Source organism: Saccopteryx leptura, chromosome 2 (genome assembly GCF_036850995.1).
Source record: "Saccopteryx leptura isolate mSacLep1 chromosome 2, mSacLep1_pri_phased_curated, whole genome shotgun sequence".
Taxonomy (NCBI): Eukaryota; Metazoa; Chordata; class Mammalia; order Chiroptera; family Emballonuridae; genus Saccopteryx; species Saccopteryx leptura.
This window is the reverse complement of record NC_089504.1, coordinates 201,903,338-201,931,104: the sequence shown is the minus strand read 5'-3', so window position 1 is coordinate 201,931,104 and position 27,767 is coordinate 201,903,338. Positions and strand designations below refer to the sequence as shown.

The window sequence follows — 27,767 nt, the reverse complement described above, 5'->3', positions numbered from 1 at the left end:
CAGGGATATTGGCCTATAATTTTCTTTGTTTGTGTTGTCTTTGCCTGGTTTTGGAATCAGAATTATGCCCACCACATAAAAGGAGCTTGGAAATCTTCCTTCCTCTTGAATTTTTTGATATAGCTTGAGAAGGATAGGAATTTGTTCTTCTTTGAATATTTGGAAGAATTCACTTGTGAAGCCATGAGGCCCAGGACTTTTCTTTTTTGGGAGTTTTTTTTATAACTGTTTCAATCTCATTTGTTGTAATTGGTCTGTTTTGGTTTTCTGATTCTTCCAGATTAATTTTTGGAAGATTATATGTTTTAAGGAATTTGTTCATTTCATCTAGGTTGTCTAGTTTTTTGGCGTACAGTTCTTCATAGTATTTTCTTACAATATTTTGTATTTCTGTTGTGTCAGTTTTTATTTCTCCACTCTCGTTTCTAATTTTATTTATTTGAGTCCTCTCTCTTTTTTTCTTTGTGAGTCTGGTTAAAGGTTCATCAATCTTATTTACCTTTTCAAAGAACCAGCTCCTAGTTGAATTGATCCTCTGTATTGTTTCTTTAGCCTCTATGTCATTTATTTCTGCTCTGATCTTTAGTATTTTCTTTCTTCTACTAGTTCTGGGGTTTACTTGCTGTTCTTTTTCTAGTTCTTTTAGATGTAGGGTCAAATTGTTTATTTGAGCTTTTTCTAGCTTCTGAAAGTGTGCCTGTAGTGCTATGAACTTCCCTCTCAGTACTGCTTTTGCTGTGTCCCATAAATTTTGAGTTGATGAATGCTCATTATCATTTGTTTCTAGGAATTTTTTAATTTCTTCTTTGATCTCATTGTTTACCCATTCGTTATTTAATAACATGCTATTTAGTTTCCAAGTGTTTGAGTATTTTTCAGTTTTTCTGTTGTAGTTTATTTCTAGTTTAATGCCATTGTGATCAGAGAAAGTGCTTGATATGATTTCAATCTTTTTAAATTTGTTGAGACCACTTTTATGCCCTAACATGTGGTCTATTCTAGAGAATGTACCCAGAGTGCTTGAAAAGAATGTATATTCTGCTGTTTTAGGGTATAAGGTTCTGAAGATATCTATTAAATGAGTTATCTAATATGTCCTTTAAGTCTGCTGTTTCTTTGTTAATTTTCTTTCTTGAGGATCTATCTAGTGATGTTAATGGGGTATTGAAATCCCCTACTATTATAGTATTGCTGTTGATCTCACTCTTTAAATCCATCAAAGTCTGCTTTATGTATTTGGGTGCTCCTATATTTGGTGCGTGGATATATATAACGGTTATATCTTCCTTTTGGATTGCTCCCTTTATCATTTTGTAGCGACGTTCTTTACCTCTAACTATAGTCTTTGTTTTAAAGTCCATTTTGTCTGATATAAGTATTGCTACCCCAGCTTTTATTTCATTTCCATTTGCGTGAAATATTTTTTTTTATCCCTTTATCTTCAGTCTATGTGTATCTTTTGATTTAAGGTGTGTCTCTTGTAGGGTCCTGTTTTCTTATCCATGCAGCTACCTTATGTCTTTTTTGTTGTTGTTGTTTTGTTTGGGTTTTTTTTTTTTTTGTATTTTTCTGAAGCTGGAAACGGGGAGAGACAGTCAGACAGACTCCTGCATGTGCCCGACTGAGATGCACCCAGCACGCCCACCATGGGTGACGCTCTTCCCACCAGGGGGCAATGCCCTGCCCCTCCGGGGCATCGCTCTGCCACGACCAGAGCCACTCCAGCACCTGGAGCAGAGGCCAAGGAGCCATCCCCAGCGCCCAGGCCATCTTTGCTCCAATGGAGCCTTGGCTGCGGGAGGGGAAGAGAGAGACAGAGAGGAAGGAAGGGGGGGTGGAGAAGCAAATGGGTGCTTCTCCTATGTGCCCTGGCCGGGAATCGAACCCGGGTCCCCTGCACGCCAGGCCGATGCTCTACCGCTGAGCCAACTGGCCAGGGCTACCTATGTCTTTTGATTGGATCATTTAATCCATTTACATTTAAGTTTGTTATTGATATGTAGTTGTTTATTGCCATTTTATTCTTTAAAACTATATACCTATTTTGCTATATTCTTTTCTCCTTTGATCTGTTTATAAAAGGTTTCTTAGCATTTCTTGCAGCCTTGGTTTGGTTGTAGTAAATTCCATGAGTTTTGTTTTTTGTTTTTTTTTGTTTTGTTTTTTTTTGTCTATAAAGCTTTTTATTTCTCCTTCAATTTTAAATGTTAGCCTTGCTGGATAAAGTAGTCTTGGTTGTAGGCTCTTGTTCTGCATTACTTCGAATATTTGTTGCCATTCCCTTCTTGCCTCAAGTGTTTCTGTTGAGAAGTCAGAAGTCATCCTTATGGTGGTTCCTTTGTAGGTGATAGTCTTTTTTTTCTCTGGCAGCTTTTAATATTTTTTCTTTATCACTTAGCTTTGGTATTTTAATTATGATGTGTCTTGGTGTTGATTTCTTTGGGTTTCTCCGTAATGGAGTTCTCTGTGCTTCCTGAACATGTGAGATGTTTTCCTGCCTTAATTGAGGGAATTTTTCAGCTATGATATGCTTGAACAAAGTTTCTATCCCTTGTTCTTTCTCTTCTTTTTCAGGAACCCCTATGATGCGGTGTTATTGCTCTTCATGTTGTCACAGAGCTCTCTTAGAGTTTCCTCAGACTTTTTGAGTCTCTTTTCTTTTTTCTGCTCTGCTTCTGTGCCTTTATTTATCATGTCTTCTAAGTTGCTGATTCGATTGTCTGCTTCATCCATCTTGCTTTTAATTCCTTTCATTGTGTTCTTTTTTTTTTTTTTTTTTTTTTCATTTTTCTGAGCTGGAAACAGGGAGAGACAGTCAGACAGACTCCCGCATGCGCCCGACCGGGATCCACCCGGCACGCCCACCAGGGGCGGTGCTCTGCCCCCCAGGGGGCGATGCTCTGCCCATCCTGGGCGTCGCCATATTGCGACCAGAGCCACTCTAGCGCCTGAGGCAGAGGCCACAGAGCCATGCCCAGCGCCCGGGCCATCTTTGCTCCAATGGAGCCTTGGCTGCGGGAGGGGAAGAGAGAGACAGAGAGGAAAGCGCGGCGGAGGGGTGGAGAAGCAAATGGGCGCTTCTCCTATGTGCCCTGGCCGGGAATCGAACCCGGGTCCTCCGCACGCTAGGCCGACGCTCTACCGCTGAGCCAACCGGCCAGGGCTCATTGTGTTCTTAATTTCAAATACTGTATTTGTCATTTCTGACTGATTCTTTCTTATTATTTCAATGTTCTTTTTTATATTTGCTATCTCTTTATTTAGGTGTTTGTAATGACCATCTATTGCTGTTCTAATATCTTTGAGCATCTTAACAATCATTATTTTAAACTCTGCATCTGGTAATTTGGTTATATATGATTCATTTTGGTACTTTTCTTGGGATTTCTCTTGGTTCACCTGTGTTGCATATCTTTGCCTTTGCATTTTCTCTGTGTAAAGGAAGGTTTTGGCTATTGGAGTCCACTGGGTATGGCCTCTGTTCCCTAGGTATGGTCTGTTTGCAGGCCTGCCACCCCCTCTGCTGTTGCTGCCTAGGGCATTTGGGTATGGGCATTACTGTTGCCTGTCCACTGGGGCTGTTGCTGTGGTTTCCACCTCTTCTTCATGGGAGTGGCTGTGCTCACATGCTTGGGTGCACAAGCCTTTGTGGCCTTGGCCTTTGCCCTGCCCACATGGGTGGCATTATGCTCAGCCCTGAGGGCAGTGGCAGGCACCTTTGCTCAGTTGTGGGTCTTTGCTTCTTTATGGGCTTTTGCCCCACCCCTGCAGGAGGAGCCCACTTGTGGAATGGCTTCTAGCCTTGCCTCTACTGGCTGGGCAGGACTGCGTGCCCATGCTCATCTCAGTAGCAAAACTCCACCTGTTCTGGGCTTTTGGCTCAACCCCCATGGGTGGAGCTGGCTCCCAGGTTAGGCCACAAGCCTCGGTTGCACGAGCAGGGCAAGGCTGTGCTTCTGCACCCTTGCTCAAGGGCTAGTATCCACCCTTTCTGGGGTTCCCACCCTTCTCCTGCAGGCTGAATTACAGGCTGCTGGCAGCTGGGCTTGACCACTTTTGCATGCCTACTCCTCCCCAGCTGAGCAAGACTGAGCTCACACGTGAGCTCAGTGGTAGCCAGCAGGCTTCCACCCCTGCTGACAGAACCACGTCTCCACATCTTGCCACCACCCGCCTTCTGGCAAGCCCTCAGCCATGTGGGGTGTGGGCACTGCTGCTCAGATCTTAACACTCACTACTGTAGACCTGAAAGCTCCCTCCTTCTAAGAAACTCTGCTCTGAGTGCCACAGGAGAGCTTGTTTGGCTAGTGTCCTGCTTCCCTTTGCTGGTATTGCTGTTTCTGAGGAAAATATTCACTTCAGATTTGGGGAGTGACTTGTCCCAGGGGTTAGGGTGGCTGTCTCCCAAAATGTTTATCCCTATACCTTCTAGATAACACTCTCTTCCTGCTACTCTGGTACTCTCCTCTCTCCCTTTTCCCCAGAGCCCCAGGAGAGTGGTTCTGAAAGAGGTTTTCTGTGTGGTTCCTTTAAGAAGAATCCTGGGTCTGAGAAATCAGACTCTTTCTCACAAACAGTATCCTGACTTGTTTCCAGCTAAATACTGTCCTTACACCTCTTCTAGGATCTGAAGCTGCAGGCTGGGGCTTTGTTCCTGGAAATCAGGACCCTCCCCTCTCTGCTGAACTCACTACCCGCCACGTGTGTCTCTCCCGGCTGCCATTCACCTGGGGAGCTGGGCCGCCTTCTCCGTGTTTCTGCTTTTCCTACAAGTCTCGGTGTGGCTTCTTCAGTGTTCCTTGGTTGAAGAGTCCTCTTAGTTTAGTCCAAAGTTGGTTTTTCCAGGTGATAGTTCTTAAAATTCTTTTGTAATCCACTTTGGTTCTGGGAGGTGGATGTTGGTATGTCTGCCTACTCCAGCATCATCTTGTCTTCTCGGTGGGTCATCATCTTTAATCCTAGCTTGCACCTGGTGGGCAAGTACAACACACACTGGGCTCCAAAACCCACTCATTCAGTGCTCACAAAGCTACTGACTTTATCTGAGTTTCCTAGAATCAAAGGTTTCTAGCTCACCAGATTTATTCACCTCTATTTCCCATCTTTTTCCTTCTCTCTGCACAAACTCTGCACAAACTGGCTTCTCACTCAACACTCTGCCATCTTGGCTGCTTCTCCTGGCCTCCTCCACATGGCCTCTCTCTACTCTCTCCTATAATATTAATCTCAGAAACTAAGAGCAAGCTCCCGTTCTGCCCCCATTTTAAAATGTAGAAATCAAAACCTTTAATCCAATATACAAAATAAGGAAGTCTCTAATACAAAGTCACTTATCTGAGGCATGTTTGGATTGTACTACCCCATATCAAAAAGAGTGGGAAAGTTTTAGTCCTAAAACCAAGCCCCAGGCTACAAGCATCTTGCCTGCCCACAGCTAGCCTCTAACACATATTAATATCACCTGGCCAATGGGCTTCCATGTGGGCAGCACCATCTTTAACAAAGTGAGCCCAATATATTTTATCTGCCCAACAATCCACCCCTATGCTCATTTTACTACCCACAATCTACATCACTGGCATCCCTGTGCATGGAAATTAGCACATTACACAAATTTCAACAGCAAAAATCATACAGTTTCAACAATTACAAAGGTACATTTCACCAGTCTCTGAGCACTTAGCCCAAAGTGCAAAATGCCCTCAGCCTTCTTTCTAGCCATGGGACAAGCTTCCCAGGGCAGGGGAGTGCTTCCAGCAAAGCTGCCCCCCACCCCCATCAAGGTATTTCACATTGTCCAAAATCCGTAAGTCCCTTCAACAAAGGAGCTAGTGCCCACTCTGGTCATAGTCCAGGAAATCAGTCCATGCACATGAGGTGTCAGCCACCCCCCTCATCCCTGCCATCCTGGCAGGTCTTACACTGTCCCAGGGAGGACCACATGACAATGGCAGTCAGCATTTCCATCTCTGCTCTGGAGAGCATGATGGCATTCACCCCCATGTTCCAAAATTGCAGACCTACCAGGGCCATAGTAGATGTTCCTTCCAGCTGGGCTCGCATCTTCTGGAGACTGCAGATTGCAACTCCAGCCTGATTCGCCTCATCCTCCAAAGAGGAACTGAATACACCAGTTCCCACTGCCGAGCTTGCAGCCCCGGGCCCAGCCTCAGCCCAGGCCTCAGCCCTGGCCCTGGCCTCCTGCCGTGGCTGGCTCTCCACAACATCCAGGGAAATCTGCAACTCATGAATCTGTGATTCCTCCTCCAGTAGCTGCTCCATTTCCAGGGTCACCATCTTTTTCTCCCACTTTGCTCCAGCTCCTTCCACTGTTCGGTTTGCAGGTCCTGAGCAGCCTCTTTCACAGAGCTCTCAGTTTCCTCACAAATGGCTATAAAAGTCAGCCAGCCTACAATCCCCAAAGGGACAGCTGTGGGGAACCATAACGCAGCCAGTCCTCTATTCCACCACTCAAAGGTGGTGGTGGCTCCATACTGATCTTTATCAAATCCTGCCACAGACTATGCCAAATGTAAAGCCAGTATCCAAGGCCACTATCACAGCCGCCATGCCCATGCAGGTTCACATTGGATTCAAACAGTCGGCAAAGAAACAACAGAGCCAAAAGCTGGTGGGCCATCATCTTTAATCCTAGCATGCACCTGGCAGGCAAGTAAAAACACACACTAGGCTCCAAAACCCACTCACTGAGTACTCACAAAGCTACTGACTTATCCAAGTTTCCTAGAATCAAAGGTTTCTAGCTTACCAGACTTATTTGCTTCTGTTCCCCATCTCCTTCCTTCTCCCTGCACAAACTCTGCACAAACTGGCTTCTCACTCAACACTCCGCCATCTTGGCTGCTTCTCCTGGCCTCCTCTATGTAGCCTCTCTCTGCTCTCCACTCTGCTCTCTCCTCTCTAATGCTAATCTCAGGAACTAAGAAAGCAAGCTCCTATTCTGCCCCTATTTTAAACTGGAGAAATCAAACCTTTAATCCAATATACAAAATAAGGAAGTCTCTAATACAAAGTCACTTATCTGAGGCATGATAGGATTATACTACCCCACATCAAAAGGGTGGGAAAGACTTAGTCCTAAAACCAAGCCCCAGGCTACAAGCATCTTGCCTGCCCACAGTCAGCCTCCAAAACACATTAATATCACCTGGCAATGGGCTTCCATGTGGGCAGCACCATCCTTAACAAAGTGAGCATAATATATTTTATCTGTCCAACAACTACCTTCACAACCCTGATCCACAGCTGGAACTCCCCGGCTGTAGTTTCCAACCACAGTCCTTTGAAGACATCTACCCTCAAAATATATTCAGGAATAAGAGATTATGTGGCTTAGGAGGCAGTCTTCCTATCCCCAATGGAATAGTTATTGGCTTCACTCAAACAGTTTGGCCCCCATAACCATCAATGGTTACTGGGGTCCCAGCAAATGGCTCTGGGTTCCCATAGAGGAGGTAACTTTCTGCACCTGTATCCACCAAGACCAACATCCATAGTACATTGGAAGGGGACCAGTGGATAGCCAGTTCCACTTGTGGACTCTGGTCCCCACCCATCCCCATTAGATGGTGTTGGGCAGATAAAATGTATTATGCTCACTTTGTTAAAAATAGGCGCTGCCCACGTGAAGCCATTGCCCAGGTGATATTAATGTGTGTTGAGAATTGTTGTAGCCTGAGGCTTGGTTTTGGGATTAAGCCTGTCCCACCCTTTTTGGTGTGAGGTGGTACAATCCTATCATGCCTCAGAGAAGTGACTTTGTATTAGAGACTTCCCTATTATGTATATTGGATTAAGGGTTTGGATTTCTACACTATAAAAGGGAGGCAGAACGGGACTCGGGCTCTTGGTTCCTGAGGTTAGCATGAGAGAGAGGAGAGAGTAGAGCCAGCAGCGGAAGGAGGCCACGTGGAGGAGGCCAGGAGAAGCAGCCAAGATGGCGGAGTGCTGAGTGAGATGCCAGTTTGTGTAAAGTTTGTATCTGGGATAAGGAAGAAGATGGGGAACTGAGGAGAAGAAGGCTGGTGAGCTAGAAACCTTTGATTCTAGGAAACTCGGATAAGTCAGTGGCTTTGTGAGCACTGAGTGTGACTGGGTTTTGGAGCCCAGTGTGTATTTTTACTTGCCCGCCTGGTGCAAGGTAGGATTAAAGGCTATGGCCCACCAGTTTTTGGCTCCATGGTTTCTTTACCGTCTGTCCGAATCCAATGGGAACCTGCACGGGCTGGGCGGCTGTGATGGCAGCCCTGATAGCCCTGGCCGTGCCTCCTGGCTTTACAGATGGGTCCCTCGGCCCTTTTCCTATTCAAACTGGTACAATGGGTCTTGGGAGTTCTCCTCTCCCTTGGCTGTCTCTATCATATAATCTTGTAACCGAGTTGCCCATGCACCAAACGTTTTATTGGTAGCTGCTGGGGCCTTTTGTCTCAGTGGCTGGAACTTCTGTTCTGGTTTAAGCTGCTGCCAAAGCTCCAAAAGAATTTTATTAGTCTGGCCATCTAATTTCTCCTTATCTGCTCCAGCTGCAATCAGATCTACCCACATCTGTGTTTGGGTAACCTTTACAGGCCCGTTTCCCTTGTTAGTTGTGGGGGCAACATAGGCAGCAGCCCTCTCTGCTTTATGATCCCAAGTGGCCTCCAGCTCTCCCAAATCTGCTACCGTCTGTGTAACTGCATTGATGAAGTGCCCCCACATAGGGGCCCAAGATAGCCACAAGTGATCCAAGAAGGGCTGACAGGGTGCTAGCAAGGATATTCCCTCATTTTTTGCAGTAAATACTTTCTTGTCTGGCCCACATGACCCCAAATTGAAAGCAGCATTCTTCATACCTAGTTCCCAAAGGACCTTTACTAACTCACTGTAGCACTGCCACCGACTCACTGCCCCTGGCAATTCTCCAGCATTCTGCAAGACCATACAAATGGCAGCCATCACCCATTCTAATAGGGTATGGTCTCCTGGGTTGCCATGGCAGTTCTGAAGACACTGCTTCAAGGAGAGTTTGTGGTAATGGCAGTCAATTTCCCCATCTCTGTTCTGAAGAGCATGATGCCATCTACACTTATGTCCCATAATTATAGAACCAGGTTACCAGGGATTCAATAGGTTTTTACCTAAATTGTGTCTTTGTTGGGCAGATAAAATATATTGTGCTCAGTTTGTTAAAGATGGCACTGCCAATGTGGAAGCTCATCACCCAGGTGATGGTATTGGTTAACCTTCTTGCTTGGGATGGGCAAGATGTGTGTTGGGCATGGGCTGTGGGCAGGCAGAATCCTTGTAGCCTGGGGCTTGGTTTTGGGACTAAGCCTTTTCCACCCTTTTTGCCTTGGGGTGGTGTAATCTCATGAGGAATCCCATTATGCCTCAGATAAGTGACTTTGTATTAGAGACTTTCTTGTTTATATATTGGATTAAAGGTTTTGGTTTCTACAGTATAAAGTGGGGCAGACTGGGAGCTTATTCTTTCTCAGTTCCTGAGATTAGCATTAGAGAGGAAAGCAGAGGAGGAGAGCAGAAAAAGGCCATGTGGAGAAGACCGGGATAAGCAGCCAAGATGGTGGAATGCTGAAGGAGAAGCTAGTTTGTGCAGAGTTTGTGTAGAGAGGAGATGGGAAATAGAGGTTAATAAGTTTGGTGAGTTAGAAACCTTTGATTCTAGGAAACTTAGATAAGTCAGTGGCTTTGGAAGCCCTGAATGGAAAGGAAAGTTTCTTCCCACTGTGTGTATTTCTTTTTTAATTTTTTTTCTGAAGCTGGAAACGGGGATAGACAGTCAGACAGACTCCCGCATGTACCCGACCAAGATCCACCCAGCATGCCCACCAGGGGGCGACTCTCTGCCCACCAAGGGGGCAATGCTCTGCCCCTCCGGGGCATCGCTCTGTTGAGACCAGAGCCACTCTAGCGCCTGGGGCAGAGGCCAAGGAGCCATCCCCAGCACCCGGGCCATCTTTGCTCCAATGGAGCCTTGGCTGCGGGAGGGGAAGAGAGAGACAGAGAGGAAGGAGGGGGGAGGGGTGGAGAAGCAGATGGGTGCTTCTCCTGTGTGCCCTGGCCGGGAATTGAACCTGGGACTTCTGCATGCCAGGCCGACACTCTACCACTGAGCCAACTGGCCAGGGCCCCACTGTGTGTATTTCTTGCCCGCCAGGTACAAGCTAGGATTAAAGCTAATGACCCACCAGTTTTTGGCTCCATTGTTTCATCACCATCTGTCTGAATCCAAAGTGAACCTGCATGGGCCAGGCAGCTGTGATGGTGGCCGTAAATACTGGCTTTACAGTCCCCAACTTCATCAGCTTTGCCTGGATATAGAGCTGGACAACAGAGTATTTCATTACCTGGGCAGGAGGCTGTGGTTGCTGCTGAGTGACTTTGTGGTTACTGTGTTTTTACCTTCTTGGCGACCACTGGTCAGGTTCTCAGTGTGTGTATGGCAGCTTCAGTCTAAGCCTTCTCATCCTCAGAAGAGGAGTTGCAAGTGCCTGCTCCCACTGACTCAAAGCCAATCCACCGGCACAGATGTTGCTGCTCCTTTGGTGACTGTTTAGTCCAGTGGTCTCAAACTCATGGCCCGTGGGCCGCATGCGGCCCGCCGAACAATTTTGTGTGGGCTGCAGACTAATCCACAAAGTTCAAAATATTTTGGATAAAATTAAGTAAGCCTAGGGCCCTACTTGTATTTTTCATTTCTCTAGCATCCTAGCTAGATATTAGCTTAGTTAACAGCAGTTGTGATGCAAACTACAGTTTCTGGTCATTTTGTGACACTGAGTAAACTGCATGTACGATTGTGCTTGTTGTACTGATTTTTTTTTTGTTTTCAACTGCAGTGAGAAAAATGTTGCGTAACAGTTGCCTTTTGTAGACCTAGTGTGGCCCGCCGAACGGCTGTGATCTTGCTCTGCGGCCCACATGCTGAGTTGAGTTTGAGACCCCTGGTTTAGTCTCCTGTGGCTGCTGGCCTCTGGCCAGAAGCTGAGACTCAGCTCTTGAATTCGCAGTTGTTTCTCCAAAAACTGCCAGTGCAAATGTTCAGCTTCCAGGGAAAACTGCAACTCACAAACCCATATTTCCTTCTCCAGTGCTCACTCCAATTCCAGCCTTTTCTGATGTTCAATTTGTCCTGGAGCTTTTGACCTCAGGTAGCTTTTCACACAGAACTCCTGGTTTTCTCTTGAGTATAAAACACCCAGCCCATACCCCCTAAAAGGACAGCCATGGGGAGCCAGAAGAGCAACTAGTCCTGAATGTCACCCCTCAAGGGTGGAACCTCCATATCGATCTCCGTATTCTGCCATAAACTTCTCCAGTTGTAAGGCCAGGAGCTGCCATCATGACCATTTACTTGCAGGTTCCCACTTGATTCAGGCAGATGGTAAAAAAATGATGAAGTCAGAGTATGGTGGGCCATTCTGTGTATTAGTGTCTCACCAAGACAGACAAGCCACAAGAGAAGCCATGGAGGGCAAGGGATCAGGAAGGACAAAAAGCAGAAATCCTCCTGCACCTCTAGGTGGTGGGGGAAGAATCTCTCTTTCAGTAACATTAGCAAGACAATGGCCCCTCCCAATTAAAAAGGTGCCCTGCAACCTCACAGACCACTGTATCTGCCATTGCCCAGCCCCCAATGCCAACCACAAGTGAGCAAACATATACATCATATTTACAAACTTATTTGACCCACATCAACCATAAGTTGCTTTTTTGTTGAGGAGTTTTCTCTTAATGATAATGTCCTCTTAAATGAAAAAGTGCTGGACATTAAAGTCAGCTGTATCAAAAATAAGAGTGTTTAATTTGAACATGAAGATAAAGTTAGGAAACCCTATTGTTTCTAAGTTTTCAACATCACTAATATGTAGAAGCAGCGCGGCAAGTGCTGGGAGGAGGAACAGGCAAAGAAAAAATCTCTGCCTGAGATCCTAGCCAGCTCAGAAAGCATGGGGTTTTATGTGGAGCTGGTTTGATGGAGCAGTCTCAGCTCAGTGAGGTGCACACTGAATGGTTTTATCTCTCTCTAAACCCAGTATCCACGGCCACCATCACAGCCACCTGGCCCATGCAGGTTCACATTTGATTTGGACAGACTGTAATGAAACAATGGAGTCAAGAACTGGTGGGCCATTAGCTTTAATCCTAGCTTGCTCCTGGTGTGCAAGTAAAAACACACACTAGGTTCCAAAACCCACTCATTTAGTGTTCACAAAGCTACTGACTTATCCAAGTTTTCTAGAATCAAAGGATTCTAGCTCACCAGATATATTCACCTCTGTTTCTTCAGCATTCTACCATCTTGGCTGCTTCTCCTGGCCTCCTCCACTTGGCCTTTCTCTGCAATCCTCTCACTGCTAATCTCAGGAACTGAGAGAGCATGCTCCTGGTCTGCCCCACTTTATAGTGTAGAAATCAAAACCTTTAATCCAATATACAAAATACCGAAGTCTTTAATACAAAGTCACTTATCTGAGGCATGATGGGATTGTACCACCTCACATCAAAAATGGTGGGAAATGCTTAGTCCTAAAACCAAGCCCCAGGCTACAAGGATCCTGCCTGCCCACAGCCCACCCCCAACACACATTAATATCACCTGGGTGATGGGCTTTCACGTGGGTGGCACCATCTTTAACAAAGTGAGCATAATATATTTTATCTGCCCAATACTCTCCCAATAACTCTGGACTCTATTCCACTGACTGGAGGGGGGTGAAGGAGAGAAAACTTAATCTTGCCCAATAATGGAATTTGAGTCCCATTGGAGAATTTAGTCCAATTCAGCAACTCTTGTCTAATCTGGCTATTAAATTCTTAACTGTCATGAAGGTTAAACATCTCCTCCACATATATCAGACCTTTCCTACAGCTGTGAAGTAGCTCCTTCTCTTCCCTCTCTTTTGTCTACTCTCCCCACTCTCCCTCCTCCCTCTTCCATCCTCTCCTCCTTTCTTTCTGTCTTGGTGTCATCTCTCACCCTCATTTGCTGAGCACCAATGCTGTTTTCTCATTGATGGTGAACACTAAAGCTCTGTGGGTCAAATAAGTTTTCAAATATGATGTATATGTTTGCTTGCTTATAGTTTGCATTGGGTGTTGGGGACAGGCTGTAAGCAGGCAGGGTCCTTATAGCCTAAGACTTAGTTTTAAGACTAAGTCTTTCCTACCCTTTTAATACTAAGATCTTTTCAACATCTTTCTAATATTAAGATCTTCTCAACACTAAACTTTTCCCCACATCCTTGACTGATTGCATGATGTGGGGTGGTGCACTCTCATGAGGAATTCCATTATGCCTCAGATAAGTGACTTTGTATCAGAAACTTTTTTATTTGTATATTGCCTTAAAGGTTTTGATTTCTACACTACAAAATAAGGGAGACCAGGAGCTCTCTCTCTCTCTCTCTTGGTTCCTGAAAATTAGCATTGCAGAAGAGAGGCAACCAAGGTAGTGGAGTGCTGAAGGAGAAGCTAGTTTGTGCAGAGTTTGTGCAGAGAGAAGGAGATGGGGAACAGTGGTGAATAAGGCCAGTGAGGTAAAAACTTTTGATTCTACGAAACTCAGATAAGTCAGTGGCTTTGGGAGCCCTGAATGGAAAGGGAAGTGTTTTCTCACTGTGTGTATTTCTTGCCCGCCAGGTGCAAGCTAGGATTAAAGGTAATGGCCCACCAGTTCTTGGCTCCATTGTTTCATTACCATCTGTCTGAATCAAAGAGAAGTGAGGTAACTACATCACATAATCTGCCTTTCTGGAAATATTCTTCTCTATGTCCTGATGAGGAAGAGCAAGTAGTAGGTTCCTATGTAGATTTTCTAGAGAGCCGTGCCACTGAAAGGTCTGAGGTGGGATGTCCCTTGGCAGGTCAATCTCTGAATATAAAAGATAAAGCAAAATGAGACTGTTCTCAGCTGTTGGTGGGTGACCTTTATTGTATACCAGTGCTAGTGAGAACCCTGGGTGGGCTTAGATGGATCAGGTAAGCATATCAGTTTTCTTACACTTAAGACAATGTAAGAAGAAAAGAATTTGGTTAAGAAAGGCTAAACCTGTATGTGATAGTGCCAAGCATTACTGAAAGAAAGCAGAGGAGTGTCGGGAAAGACTGTGTGTGGGGGTGTAAAATTTAGATGAAATGTCAGAAAGGGCTCTTTGCCTGGTTCATTAATGTTAAGAGGCAATTTTGAATTTTTGACTTGGAGGATTGAAGGACTGCATGAAAATGGCAAAAGCAATCAAGGTTTTGCAGCTATTAATTAAAAGTCATTGTGGGGAGGTAAAAGACAGGTTTTATGAAGATCAAGCAAAGGGAAACCTCTCAAGTTAGAAAACTTAGTTAAACAAAAGTAATATGAAATGCACCACAATGAAGGCACTCAGTGCAAATCTGAGCTTAAAGATGCATCTATACTTAAAAGCCAAGAGTGGAGTAAGGGTCTGGGTGTGACATGCACATCAAACGACTGTAGGTTGAGCACAGAGGCCTGACCACACAGGAAGGAAGCACTCACCAGACTCCATCAGACCTCTGCCCTTCACATCAGGGTCACATCTTGCATGTGTATATTAAATGAATTGTAAAGCCAGTAGCCACAGCCACCATCATAGCCGCCAGGAACATGCAGGTTTGCATTTGATTCAGACAGACAGTAATGAAACAATGGAGCCAAGAACTGGTGGGCCATTACCTTTAATTCTAGCTTACACCTGGCGGGCAAGAAATACACACAGTGGGAAAACACTTCCCTTTCCATTCAGGGCTCCCAAAGCCACTGATTTATCTGAGTTTCCTAGAATCAAAGGTTTCTACCTTACCGGCCTCATTCACCTCTGTTTCCCATCTCCTTCTCTCTGCACAACCTGCACAAACTGGCTTCTCCTTCAGCACTCTGCCATCTTGGCTGCCTCTCCTTTCCTCCACATGGCCTTTTTCTGCCCTGCCCTACATGGGTTCTTCCTAGAATGTAATCACTCTTCCTCAGAACAATGTGATTCCTCCTTTTAAAACCTTTTGGTGCGAAAGCCCTCCCCCAACACACATTAATATAATCACACCCATCTCAAGCAAGAAGGGCAACTAATATTATCACCTGGGCAATGGGCTTCCACGTGGGGAGTGCCATCTTTAATAAAGTGAGCATAATATAGTTTATCTGCCCAACATGCATCTTCTGAGTACAGACTACCATTGAAACGTTGTTCATTGACTTAGTGCAATCCCTGTCCTTATGTTCTAACAATATACTTACCTTGAGATGGAACAACACAGAGATCTATTGAATCCACATCATCTGTTAAAAATCTGCTCAATGAATTGTTCATTTCCTCTCATTTTTAATTAATGTTTGATTTAGTGATGAAACATTTAAATTCTAAAAAGAATACACATTCACGTACGCACACACACAAAAGGACAATTCCCCCAAATTTTCAAAGATGATTCACAATAAAGCCTTATTGAGTAAAACCTATCAACTCTGGGAAAAATTTCAATTAAAAAAAAAAGACAGAGGTTGTGAGCACAGACTCTGGAGTTAAAGCAAATCTAAGACCAAGTGCTGCAGTCACCATCATGGCCATTCACATGCAGGTTCTCATTGAATTTGGGAGACAGTAAAGAAACAGTAAAGTCAGAGGATGGTGGGCCATTCTGTTTATTGGTATCTCACCAAAACAAGCAGACCACAAAAAAAGCCATGGGAAAAGCAAAAAACCTGCTTTTTTCATGAAGGGAAAGAGATCAGGGAGAAGAAAAAAATCCTCCAGCACTTCTCAGTGGTGGGAGCAGAATCATTCTTCCAGTAAACATTAGCAAGACAATGGCCCCTCCCAAGCAGAAAGGTGACCTGCAACCTCACAGACCACTATACCTGGTGTTGCCCAGCACCCAATGTTAACCACAAGCGAGCAAACATATACATCATATTTACAAACTTATTTGATTAACAGCAATCAAGACTCAAATCCCAGCTCTGCTCCTTACCCACGGTGTGAGCTTGGGAACATGGCTTATCTCTCAGCCTTAGTGGCACATCTCTGTAAAGTGAGAATGCCACTCATGTCCTACAGGATTTTTGTGACAATTCAATGAGAAAATCCAAGGAAAGCATTTAGCCTATTGTACTTTTCCATGCAATTTTACCTTCTCCAAACATATTGAACATCAAATTGGGCTAATAAAATAATGCCAGTGAAGGTGCTCAGGACTCCACAACATCCTATCAATGTGTATGATTTGCACATGCTATTTAAAAATATTTAAAAGTGTTTGATATTCTTAAGTAATTATAATGATTTATCTAAGAGCTCTATTTGTCAAGGTTGAGGCTAAGTGATTTAGATACCTTATCCTTAACTCCTTGAAAAAAATTGTGAAGCAGTTATTGTTATTCCCATTTTGTAAATAAGTAAAATATAAGCCAGTAAATTTATTATTTTCCTGTATGTCCAGGAGCTGCCATTGTGGCTATTCATATGCATGTTTGCATTTGATTCAGAGAGATGGTAATGAAACAATGGAGCCAAGAACTGATGGGCCATTACCTTTCATTCTAGCTTGCACCCAGTGGGCAAGAAATACACACAGTGGGAAAACACTTCCCTTTCCATTCAGGGATCCCAAGCCACTGACTTATCTGAGTTTTCTAGAATCAAAGGTTCCTACCTCACCAGCCTTATTCATATCTGTTCCCTATCTCCTCTCTGCACAACTCTGCACAAACTGGCTTCTCCTTCAGAACTCTGCCATCTTGGCTGCTTCTCCTCCACATGGTCTTTCTCTGCTCTCCTCCTGTATGGGCTCTTCTGCCCCATTTTATAGTGTAGAAATCAAAACCCTTAATGCAATATACAAACAAGAAAATCTCTGATACAAAGCCACTTATCTGAGGCATAATGGGATTCCTCATGAGAGTGCACCATCCCACATCAAAAAGGGTGGAAAGGCTTAGTCTTAAAACTAAGCCTTAGGCTATAACCACCCTGCCTGCTTACAGCCTGTCCCCACACCCAATGCAAACTATAAGCGAGCAAACATATATATCATATTTACAAACTTATTTGACCAACATTTTTCCAAGGCAGCCTTGGGGAAGAGAGATAACTCTGAACAGGAACTTATATTTCTTTAAACGCACTTAGTTTCTGGGGACAAAACTGGCCAAGCACCCTTTTCACTTTGGTCAAACAGAAGGGAAACTACACAGAAGCACTTAGGAAAGACCATGAACCCACAGTTGGGAGAAAACTCAAAATCTGGAGCTTCTTTCTGAGGAGCAAAATATTCATACCTCACATTGGGCACTCCATCTTTTAAGACCAGCACGAAAAAGATGAGCCCCCCCAAAACAACTGGGCTCAGGTTCAGAACACCCATGGGGCTGTGGTGAACCATGGGACAGCTCTAAAAGGGCCCTTGTTGGTCAAATAAATATGATATATATGTTTGCTCACTTATAGTTTGTATTGGTTTTGGGGGACAGGCTGTAAGCAGGCAGGATCCTTATAGCCTAAGCCTTAGTTTTAAAATTAAGCTTTTCCCACACCCTTGACTGTTGCATGATGTGGGGTGGTGCACTCTCATGAGGAATCTCATTATGTCTCAGATAAGTGATTTTGTATCAGAGACTTCCTTGTTTGTATATTGGATTAAAGGTTTTGATTTCTATGCTGTAAAGGAGAGTAGAGAAAGGCCACATGGAGGAGAAGCAGCTAAGATGGCAGAGTGCTAAAGGAGAAGTGTTGGGCAGATAAAATGTATTATGCTCACTTTGTTAAAGATGATGCTGGCCATGTGGAGGCCATTGCCCAGGTGATATTAATGTGTGTCTCAGTGGGCTGTGGGCAGGCAGGATCCTTGTAGCCTGGGGCTTGGTTTTAGGATTAAGCCTTTCCCACCCTTTTTAATGTGGGGTGGTACAATCCTATCATGCCTCAGAAAGTGACTCTCTATTAGATACTTTCCTATTTTGTATATTGGATTAAAGGTCTGGATTTCTATACTATAAAATGGGGGCAGAACGGGATCTTGCTCGGTTAGTTCCTGAGATTAATATTAGAGGAGAGAGCAGAGAGGAGAGCAGAAAGAGGCCACATGGAGGAGGCCAGGAGAAGCAGCCAAGATGGCAGAGTGTTGAGTGAGAAGCCAGTTTGTGCAGAGTTTGTGCAGGGAGAAGGAAGGAGATGGGGAACAGAGGTGAATGAGTCTGGTGAGCTAGAAACCTTTGATTCTAGGGAACTCGGATAAGTCAGTAGCTTTATGAGCACTGAATGTGAGTGGGTTTTGGAGCCCAGCGTGTGTTTTTACTTGCCCGCCAGGTGCAAGCTAGGATTAAAGATAATGGCCCATCAGTTTTTGGCTCTGTTGTTTCTTTACTGACTCTCCAAATCCAATGCAAACCTGCATGGGCCAGGCTGCTTTGATGGTGGCCCTAGCTACTGGCTTTATAAGAAGCCAGTTTGTGCAGAGTTTGTGCAGAGAGAAGGAGATGGGAAACAAAAATGAATAAGGCTGGTGAGGTAGAAAACTTTGATTCTAGGAAACTTGGATAAGTCAGTGGCTTTGAGAGCCCTGAATAGAAAGGGAAGTGTTTTCCCACTGTGTGTATTTCTTGCCCTCTGGGTGCAAGCTAGGATTAAAGCTAATGGCCCATCAGTTCTTAACTCTGTTGTTTCATTACTGTTTGTTTGAATCAAATGCAAACCTGCATGATCCAGGGGGCTGTAATGGTGGTCGTGGCTACTGGCTTTGCAGACCATGCACAGACTCCCCTGCTATGGGGTTCAACACAGAAGCAGTCCTTTGAGAGGAAGCCAGATTTCAGGTGAAAGAGACCCATTTTCTAATTTTAAAGCATTGGTCTGAAGGGTGGGAACCCACTGGGATCCTCTCCGGAGATGAAGGGTGGCCAGTGCCATCTTCCTGCTCTCTGTCTTCCTTACTCCAGCCCATTAATTACCTTCTGGAAACCAACTACATCATTGTCTGGAGCCCTGAATTTTTGTGGCAGCCACCAGTGGACACTTCTATACATACCCCATACCCTACAACACAGACACACTACTTTGGTGCCAGTGAGCCACTTATAGGTCCCACAGGGCCATAACCAATGGAGAAATAGTTCTTCAACAGCTACCATCTCTGGGGCATGGCCAGAGGCAATGGACGCAGGAGCTCAGTAGTGCTATGAAATAGGCCTATTAGCTTATTGCTGTCTTATCACCACCACTGCAGCCAGTGGGGCAGACTCCTAATTAACCACATATCTAAGGGCTGCTGTGTACCTTTCTGAAGATCTCCTCAGTTCTCTGCTGCACCCCAGAGTGGCAGAGTCTCTCAGGGGGGAGCTCTTATATGTGTCTGGTATCCCAGTTTTTACATCAGGTTCTCAGATTTTTTTGGCTGCTGCCAGGGCATACTCCTTGATGTCCTGGCTCTGGTGGCCCGGGCAGCTTGAGTTTTTTTAAACCAGGGGACTGTAACAGTTGGAGGGACAGTTCTTGACAAGTTGCCACCACCAGGGCATAGCCTAGACAGGTAACGGAGACACACTCTGTCTACGACAGAGGCCTCCTTGCTTGTCCTGGTGCTCTGGCTTTCTGAAGGCCTCAGGATCAGCACACAGTGTGAGGCTGTCACAGAGCTCTCTGGGACATGAGCCGTGAGACATCTCTGCTCTCCCTTTGCCTTGTTCACTAGTATCTCCCCAAAAGGAGCTTATACACTTGTCTAGAGCCTCAATTATTTTTTTACAACTGTTGCCTAGAGCATATCTCCATAGTATCTGGCCCTGGTGGTCAGCAAGACATGCTACTGTGGTCTTTCAGGATATATATTTGTATTCTTTAAAAGGTGTTGCCCCAGTGCCTGGTTTCCAGTCAGCTGAACTCTACGTGCTGACAAAGATTCTTTTTTTTGAAACACTGGCTGTCTTGGCAAACCATCAAGATATGGGAGCTATTAAAAATAAAATAGGCTGCCTGGATGATCACAAAGGTCCAAGACCAAGGACAAGTGGAATGAGAAGGTTCACGGCCCTGACTGGTTGCCTCAGCAGTAGAGTGTTTGCCCAGTGTGTGGAAGTTCAATTCCTGTTTACGGCACACAAAAAAAGCGCCCATCTGCTTCTCCACCTTTCCCCATCTCCTTCCTCCCTTTCTCTCTTTTCCCCTCCCATGGCCAAGGCTCCATTGGAGCAAAGTTGGCCCGGGAGCTGAGGATGGCTCCATGGCCTCTGCCTTAGGCACTAGAATGGCTCCCATTATAACGTGCAGAGCACCACCCTCCCTGTATGGGCAGAGCATCATCCTCTGGTGGGCATGCCAAGTGGATCCTGGTTGGGCTCATGTGGGAGTCTGTCTGTCTGCCTCCCTGCTTCTCACTTCAGAACAATATAAATAAATAAATAAATAAATAAATAAATAAATAAAAATAAAAGAATGAGAAGGTACATCCCCTGCAGAAGGCCAAGGCTTCCTGACTGAGAGGCAGCTTATTTATGTAATGCATAGGAACCAACTTGGAGAGTCAGGCAAATTGAAGAAGCAAAGGATACATCCCAAATGAAAGAATGTGATAACACCTCAGGAATGAACCTTCATAAAATGTAGATAAGTACTTTGCCTGATAAAGTGTTCAAAGTAATGGTCATAAGATGCTCACCAAATTCAAGACGAATGGATGAATACAGAGAGAGCTTCAACAAAGTAATAGAAAACATAAGGAAATGTCAAACTTAAAGTCAAAGAGTTGAGGAATAGAATAAACACACAGTTTCTAAACACAGTCTTCACGAGGCAAAACCTTCTTTGGGCATTTACTGAGCTATTTCTGGGACATAGTTTTAGGAGAGTAAATTTGTTGACCATCTACTTACCCTAGTCTTAGGACATATTGTGGAGATATTGTGGAGATATGATGGAGACATGTTCACTGCCCTCAAGAGCTTCACAATCTAGTGGGGGATGAGGACTCCTGGGAAAAGAGGGCTTGGACTGGCCTAATCTGTACTCTTCTCTGTGAGAGGTTAGTGTTTCCCCAAGCAACTCATCCCTTTCATGGAGTCATCGCCTCTGTGCACCTTATTTCTGAAGTGCTTTCTCTGTCTTCCTAAATAAAAGATTGTTAGAGAGCCTGGACTCCAGTTGCCTAAATGCCCATCTGTGAGGGAGTTTGAGGATTCTGACTGTCAATGAGGTCTTAAATCAGAGGTCAGTACCCTTTTTGGCTGAGAGAGCCATGAATGCCACATATTTTAAAATGTAATTCTGTAACAGCCATACAATATGTTTAACACTAAATACAAGTAAATGTGTGCATTTTATGTAAGACCAACACTTTTAAAGTAAAATAAGTCTCTGAATTCTTTTTAATAACATTGTTATGCTGTTGCTAACCAGTGATGAATAAAGTACTTTTTACCATCTTACCATTAATGCGACTTCTGGTGCTGCATGGTTTTGCTGATGGCTTTGCAGTCTGGTTGATACGTGGTGAGGTTAACCTTCATGTAGGCGTTCAGACTTCCACCCATTAAACCTGATTGTAGGTTGGTCTTAACATTCTTTAGATGTGAGAAAGACTGTTCACAAGCATATGTAGAGCCAAACATTGTCAGTACAGCAATACTCACACGATGCTGTGTGAGGTATATGACGGGAAGTACATTCCAAGTTTTGACAATCAGCTGGTCCGTGGGTTGAAGTTTTTTCATTTCTCCCCACTTGTGTTTGCTCGCCAACTCTGCTTGCTGTTGTGCAAGTCTTTCCAAATCTTTATTCAATGACTTGAACTTATTCACCCATACGTCTGAGGCCTTCAGGTCAGCAGCTTGTAGCTCAAAATCTCTGATAGAAACACTGGGGATGTAACTCAGGTCAGCGCTGTCCACTGCACACTCATGTGGATAAGTGATGAACTTAAAAAGATGAGAGTGCTCATAAAATTCTCCAACATGTGCTTTGAATGACTGTAGGAGATTAGATGTGAAGCCCGCTAAGCTGCTGGAGATCAAGATGTTGAGCAGGGTCACCTGCTGTGCATGCATCTTTAAACTCTCCCAGTTTTTCAAAGTGTAGTAAGTGACCTGTTTCAATATCTGTGATGAAGAGTTCCAGCTTGTTTTCAAATGCAAATACAGCTTGTTGAAGGGATAAGATTGTATTTCCAACACCTTGCATTTTCACATTGAGCTGGTTCAGATGTTCAGTCATGTCCATGAGATAGTAGAACTTCAGGAGCCACTCACTGTTAGCTAACTCAGGATGCTTGACATTTTTCATTTCAAGAAAAGTCCAGATTCTGCTCAGACAAGCCGTGAAACAGCTGAGCTCCTTCCCTCTTGACAACCAATGCACATTGCTGTGCAGAAGCAGAACAGGATAATTATTCCCATCTTCATCCAGCAGTGTTTTAAACTGGTGATCATTTAAAGCTCGGGCAACAATAAAGTTGACCACCTGAATGACCAGCAACATCACCACACCAAGCTGCTCGCCACACATCTGAGCTCAAAGCACCTCCTGATGTAGGATGCAGTGAAAACTTAGGACAGGTCTCTTTTCATGTTCATGAAGAAGCACTACAAATTCTCTATGTATTTTTCCCCACCATGCATGGAGTGCCATCAGTACACACCGAAATAAGTTTATTCATTGGTAGATTTTTTTCTTTAGCAAACTCAGTAAAAGACTTGAATAAATCCTCCCTTCTTGTTGTCTCTTTGATAGGCATGTAGAAAATTGAACTAACAAAAAATGTTTTAACTAGCAAAGGCTTAAGCAAATAGGGGTTCTGCTTACCCACTAGAAGTCATTGTGTGTGCCTGCCAAGTCCACCATTTTCTCCCTGCTCTATTTCTGACTTGATGAACCATGAAGACGGTGCACAGTGCAATGGGGAGACAGAGATCTGGTCCCAGTGTTGGGTCTGTCAGTTCCCTTCTTCCTCCCTGAAACTTGGCCAGGACTCTTGGTTGCAGGGAACATAAACTCACTCAGAGTAACATGCATGAAGAGATTACATTGGAACACCTAACAGAAGCACCCAGGGCCTAACATGCTTCAAGCACAACTAGACCCAGGGGGTCAAACAAGGTCATCAGACATCTCAGTCTTTCTTCTTCTTCTACTTCTGCTCTTCACATTGCTACTTTCTCTCAGGGGCTCTCCCAGTATTGTAGCAAAGTAGCCAGGGACAGCTCTAGATGTATGTCCCCCCTGCTGCAGATCTCTGGGTGACAAGAAGGGTTTCTTTCCCAGTAGTCTTAAACTGGCTTGACAGCCATGTCATTGTCCTTGGTTTGTCAGCCACAACATACAGGCTGCTCTCTATAATGGAGGAGATAGTCCCATTCGACCCAGAGCTCATGGACTGAGGCTTGGTGGGTGTCCAAAGAACAATGGGTACTGGAACAAAAAGAAGGAGAAATTAGTGTTGGGCAGGTGAAACCTACCCCTGTGGTGTAAGAGTACCTCCTTACAGCTTACCTGTGAGGGAGATATAGGAGTTATCTATAATTAGCTATTATCTCCTGACACATTCAGACTTGTGACTTTTTTATGGCATTCTCTTTTTCCCTTCCCAAATTCAACTGATCAGGTAATAACATGTTTTAAAATTTTTTAAAATATTTAGTAACATGAAAGAATTATTAACTTTCACCTAAGCATCCAGATTTCTAACTGTTCTTGAAAAGGTGAAAGGTCTGACAACAATGAACTGTGCCATTATGGGGTTCTTCCTCACAGGAAGCAGGTGCTGCCCAGTCTTTACTCAGCCTGGCCTCAGGTGACACCTGGGATCATTTTCCTCTTTTTAATATTGTCACATTCTTTTGTAGATTTTTTTAAAAAAAGCAATATCCATCCATTTGGAAGAAAATGATAGTGAAGTCTTATCTCTGGTTTAAGGAAAACTGATATGTCAATTTTTAGATTGCACAGACTGGGAGAGGAAAGGGGTTGCTTGAGTGCAAACTGAACTTTGCATACCTTGCCTCAGTTTGGATCTGCATCATTTGGTTCTTTAAGGCAGTGATTTTCAACCTTTTTTGAGCCGCGGCACATTTTTTACATTTACAAAATCCTGGGGCACACCACCTACCAAAATGACACTCTAACACAGTACATACTACACATATAGTTAATAATATAGTTTCTAAATGTATTTATACTCACACCTGACCATCTCTCACAGCACACTAGTGTGCCGCTGCACACTGGTTGAAAAACACTGCTTTAAGGTGTCACACCACCCTCTGGTGTTCAACAGTCTAAAATGGAATATCTCAAGTGGCCACTACATTTTCTTTCTATATTTTCTGACTAATCAAGGTGAGGAAGAGAGAGAGACATTTCTTTTTTTTTTTTTTTTTTGTATTTTTCTGAAGCAGGAAACGGGGAGAGACAGTCAGACAGACTCCCGCATGCGCACGACCCGGATCCACTCAGCACGCCCACCAGGGGCGACACTCTGCCCACCAGGGGGTGATGCTCTGCCCCTCCGGGGCATTGCTCTGTTGCGACCAGAGCCACTCTAGCGCCTGGGGCAGAGGCCAAGGAGCCATCCCCAGTGCCCGGGCCATCTTTGCTCCAATGGAGCCTCAGCTGCAGGAGGGGAAGAGAGAGACAGAGAGGAAGGAGAGAGGGAAGGGTGGAGAAGCAGGTGGGCACCTCTCCTGTGTGCCCTGGCTGGGAATCGGACCCAGGACCTCCACACGCCAGGCCGATACTCTACCACTGAGCCAGCCGGCCAGGGCCAAGAGACATTTCTATTTTTAAAATCACTTTAAAAATGCCACAGGTGTTTTAAGCTCTTGATAAGCAGTTTTATAGACGTTAGGTGCCCTAGTGGCAGAACTTGTCAGCAACGCCCTGGGAGACATCTAGAACTTCAAGTGCTTCATGAAAATCACTAATAGCTTCCAAAAATTTAATACTTCTTAATATATACTTCTTAATAAAATCCTGGAAAAAGCAACAAGACTCAAGCATGTAAGTTGATAGGACCTTCTTTGAGCTTGCATTTCAAAATCTTTAAACCAAAGGAAAGCAAATAGGGATGCATTTTGAGCAAGCACTCATAATAAAACAGTGGCCACTCATCACCCAAACCAAGGTCAGATCCTTCTTTAATGGGACCTGAAGTGCATAAATAATTTGGAGGGCTCTTAAAAATAAAAACTTAAAACATATGTACTTTTTCAGTTTTAGGCGACCTGTGAAGAAGCCCTTGTAGAGTCTGACAGAAGCATCTGGTCTCTAAGTAAGGGTCACTGAAGCTTCAGTGTCACAGTTTCAAAGAAATTGGCTTCTGATCCCAATGTATTATTTCATTGAAGCTCTGGAATTTTCCTTGAGCATTATAATTCACAGAGCCTTAATCAATTAGGGAATATGAACAAACTCAATAATGTGGTAGCAGTTTTTTTGTGTGTGTTCTTTATATTCTTTGACTTGGAAACTGCTGGTCTTTGAACCATTCTAGCCAAATGAAAATAAACCCATTTGTTTATACAAAAACAACTTCAATGACTTCAGTTGTAGGTGGAAGAAAGACAGAAGATCCTACGTTTACAAAAGCCTGAGAGCCTGAGAGATAGGGCAAGTACCAGTGTACTGTTTTAAAAGGCTGAATCCTGACAATTTGTCTTTGAATTCAGCTGTCTCCCAGGAGAGAACAGATTGTGTTCACGGATCACCTATAAAAGCCTAGATGTTAATCTCAAAGATTACAAGCCACTCCAGGTGGGGAAAAAAACAAACAAACAAACAAAAAACCACTTAGCTTTCACAAGAAGAGGCTTCTATTGTCTGAAGCAGAAGTTTACATTTTGGGGTATTAACCATAGGAAATAAAAAGTTTTCCTAGCCTGACCTGTGGTGGCACAGTGGATAAAGCATCAACCTGGAAATGCTTAGGTCGCCGGTTTGAAACCCTGGGCTTGCCTGGTCAAGGCACATATGGGAGTTGATGCTTCCAGCTCCTCCCTACCTTTTCTCTCTTTCTCCCTCTCTGTCTCTCTCTGCTTTCTAAAATTAAAAAAAAAAGTTTTCCTCGGTGAAATCTCATGCATACATCTAATAATCATGTGTTACTTTCATTTTCTGAGTAGTACGTAACACTCCCAGAGACTTTTTCTTCACTTCTTTCTTCATTTATCGAACATTACCTGTTTCGTTTCACAGTATGTAAAGTCCCTGACCACAGGGCACTTGCCTGTATTGTCCCAGAGCAGGGCCACTGCATTTGTCCATGCAGACTAAACTCTGAAACATCACAGGATGCCCTTCACCTTGAGCTCATGAGAATGGCACCCCCTAGAACTTCATTGCAATCTGTCCTGAACCCAGGGCTGACCCTGGCACAGAACAGTCCTCAGCAACACTGTATTGAGTGAATAAGGGACATGTCAGCCTACTAATTATTCTCACTTGAAATATAGGATGAGAAATTGAAAGATTTTGTGTTCCATAAATCAAAGTATATTTACATGGGCACAGTAGTTTCACTCTGACTGATGACTTTGTCTGACTAAGTTGACACCAGTAGTCTGACTTAACTTAGTCAAGTCTGTTAAAACCAAACCATTGAAATGGAGAGATGGTCCAGGTTACTGACTTCCCATGTCACATTCCATGTGTTAGTTTCCCTGTCTCCAATGCCCACTCCTTCAGATTCCTATGCTTTTCTGAGTCCATGGGCTGTGACAAGAGGTATGACAATGAGTGCTCGGTGTTTTTTTTGTTGTTGTTGTTTTTGTAGCATTCAACGAGCATGGTGTCAGTATGTGCTGCGTCAGGACCTCCTGGAGAAGAGGTGCCCATCCCCACCCTCTGTGTCCTCAGGCAAGCTGAGCAGCTCTGTCAGCATGAACATATTCTCCGACAGCAGCACACCCATGAGTGCCATTTTCTTTCTCTTGGTCTGACTGGCCAACCACATGATCACTGGGGTTTTGGCTCCAAGAAAGCAATCTTGGAATGTGAGCAGCTTGTTGTGATCAGAGGATCCACATTGCTTATATGAACCTATGGTGAGGGTTTGTTACCTCCAAACAAAGACATGATTCCTAAACACAGAGTGAACTTCACCAAGACTGAGGGAGTTGATGCATTTGGCTTCAAACTGAATGGCTCATTTGTGTGTTTGCATGCCTCTTTACTGAGAATAGCCTTTTCCTTTTCTTTATAACAGTGTGTTCCTTTTAGTCTGTGACTCTGGTGGTATTTTTGTACAGCTCATATGATAGAATGTCAGCTTGGTTATAAAGATTATAAAGAGAACTTTTACAGAAAGTATTGAAAAGGATTACAAATTCAGGGGTTGCAACTTGAATGCCTACAAGGGCCAGGTAAATAACACATGTGACAGATGTGACAGCTTAATGAAGAACACAGGCCTCACCAAAAATGGGAGCCCCGGGCTCCTGGGATGCAAGACAGATGTTGTTAAAGGTAATTTTCTGTCTTCAGATGATGCCAGAAATCCAGATTTTTAAAAAGTGTTGGCAACCAGCAAGAACAATTTAAAACATAACTAAACCATGTCTACATACCACACTTGTGCCAGAGGCCACCAGCTCAAGAACCCTGGGCACAGAGTTAAAAAATGGAAGAATCTGTTTTAAAAAATGTAGTAAGAAATAAATGATCAGGCTATTTGTAGGGTAGAGTTTTGTGGATTTAGCCATTATGATTCTTTAAGATAGTCACTGGAGTACTGAAAAAAATTAGGAAGAGGCCCTG

The 27,767-nt window shown here is 44.2% G+C and overlaps 1 protein-coding gene across 1 annotated transcript in view; it reads left to right on the top strand.

Moving 5' to 3' along the window:
• Positions 1-26,950, top strand: part of IQCJ (IQ motif containing J) — a 45,278-nt gene extending 18,328 nt beyond the window's left edge. Inside the window, 1 exon segment of the mRNA XM_066363587.1 lies at positions 26,785-26,950. Coding sequence (XP_066219684.1) covers positions 26,785-26,950 — 166 coding nt within the window.
• Positions 26,951-27,767: the final 817 nt, after the last annotated feature.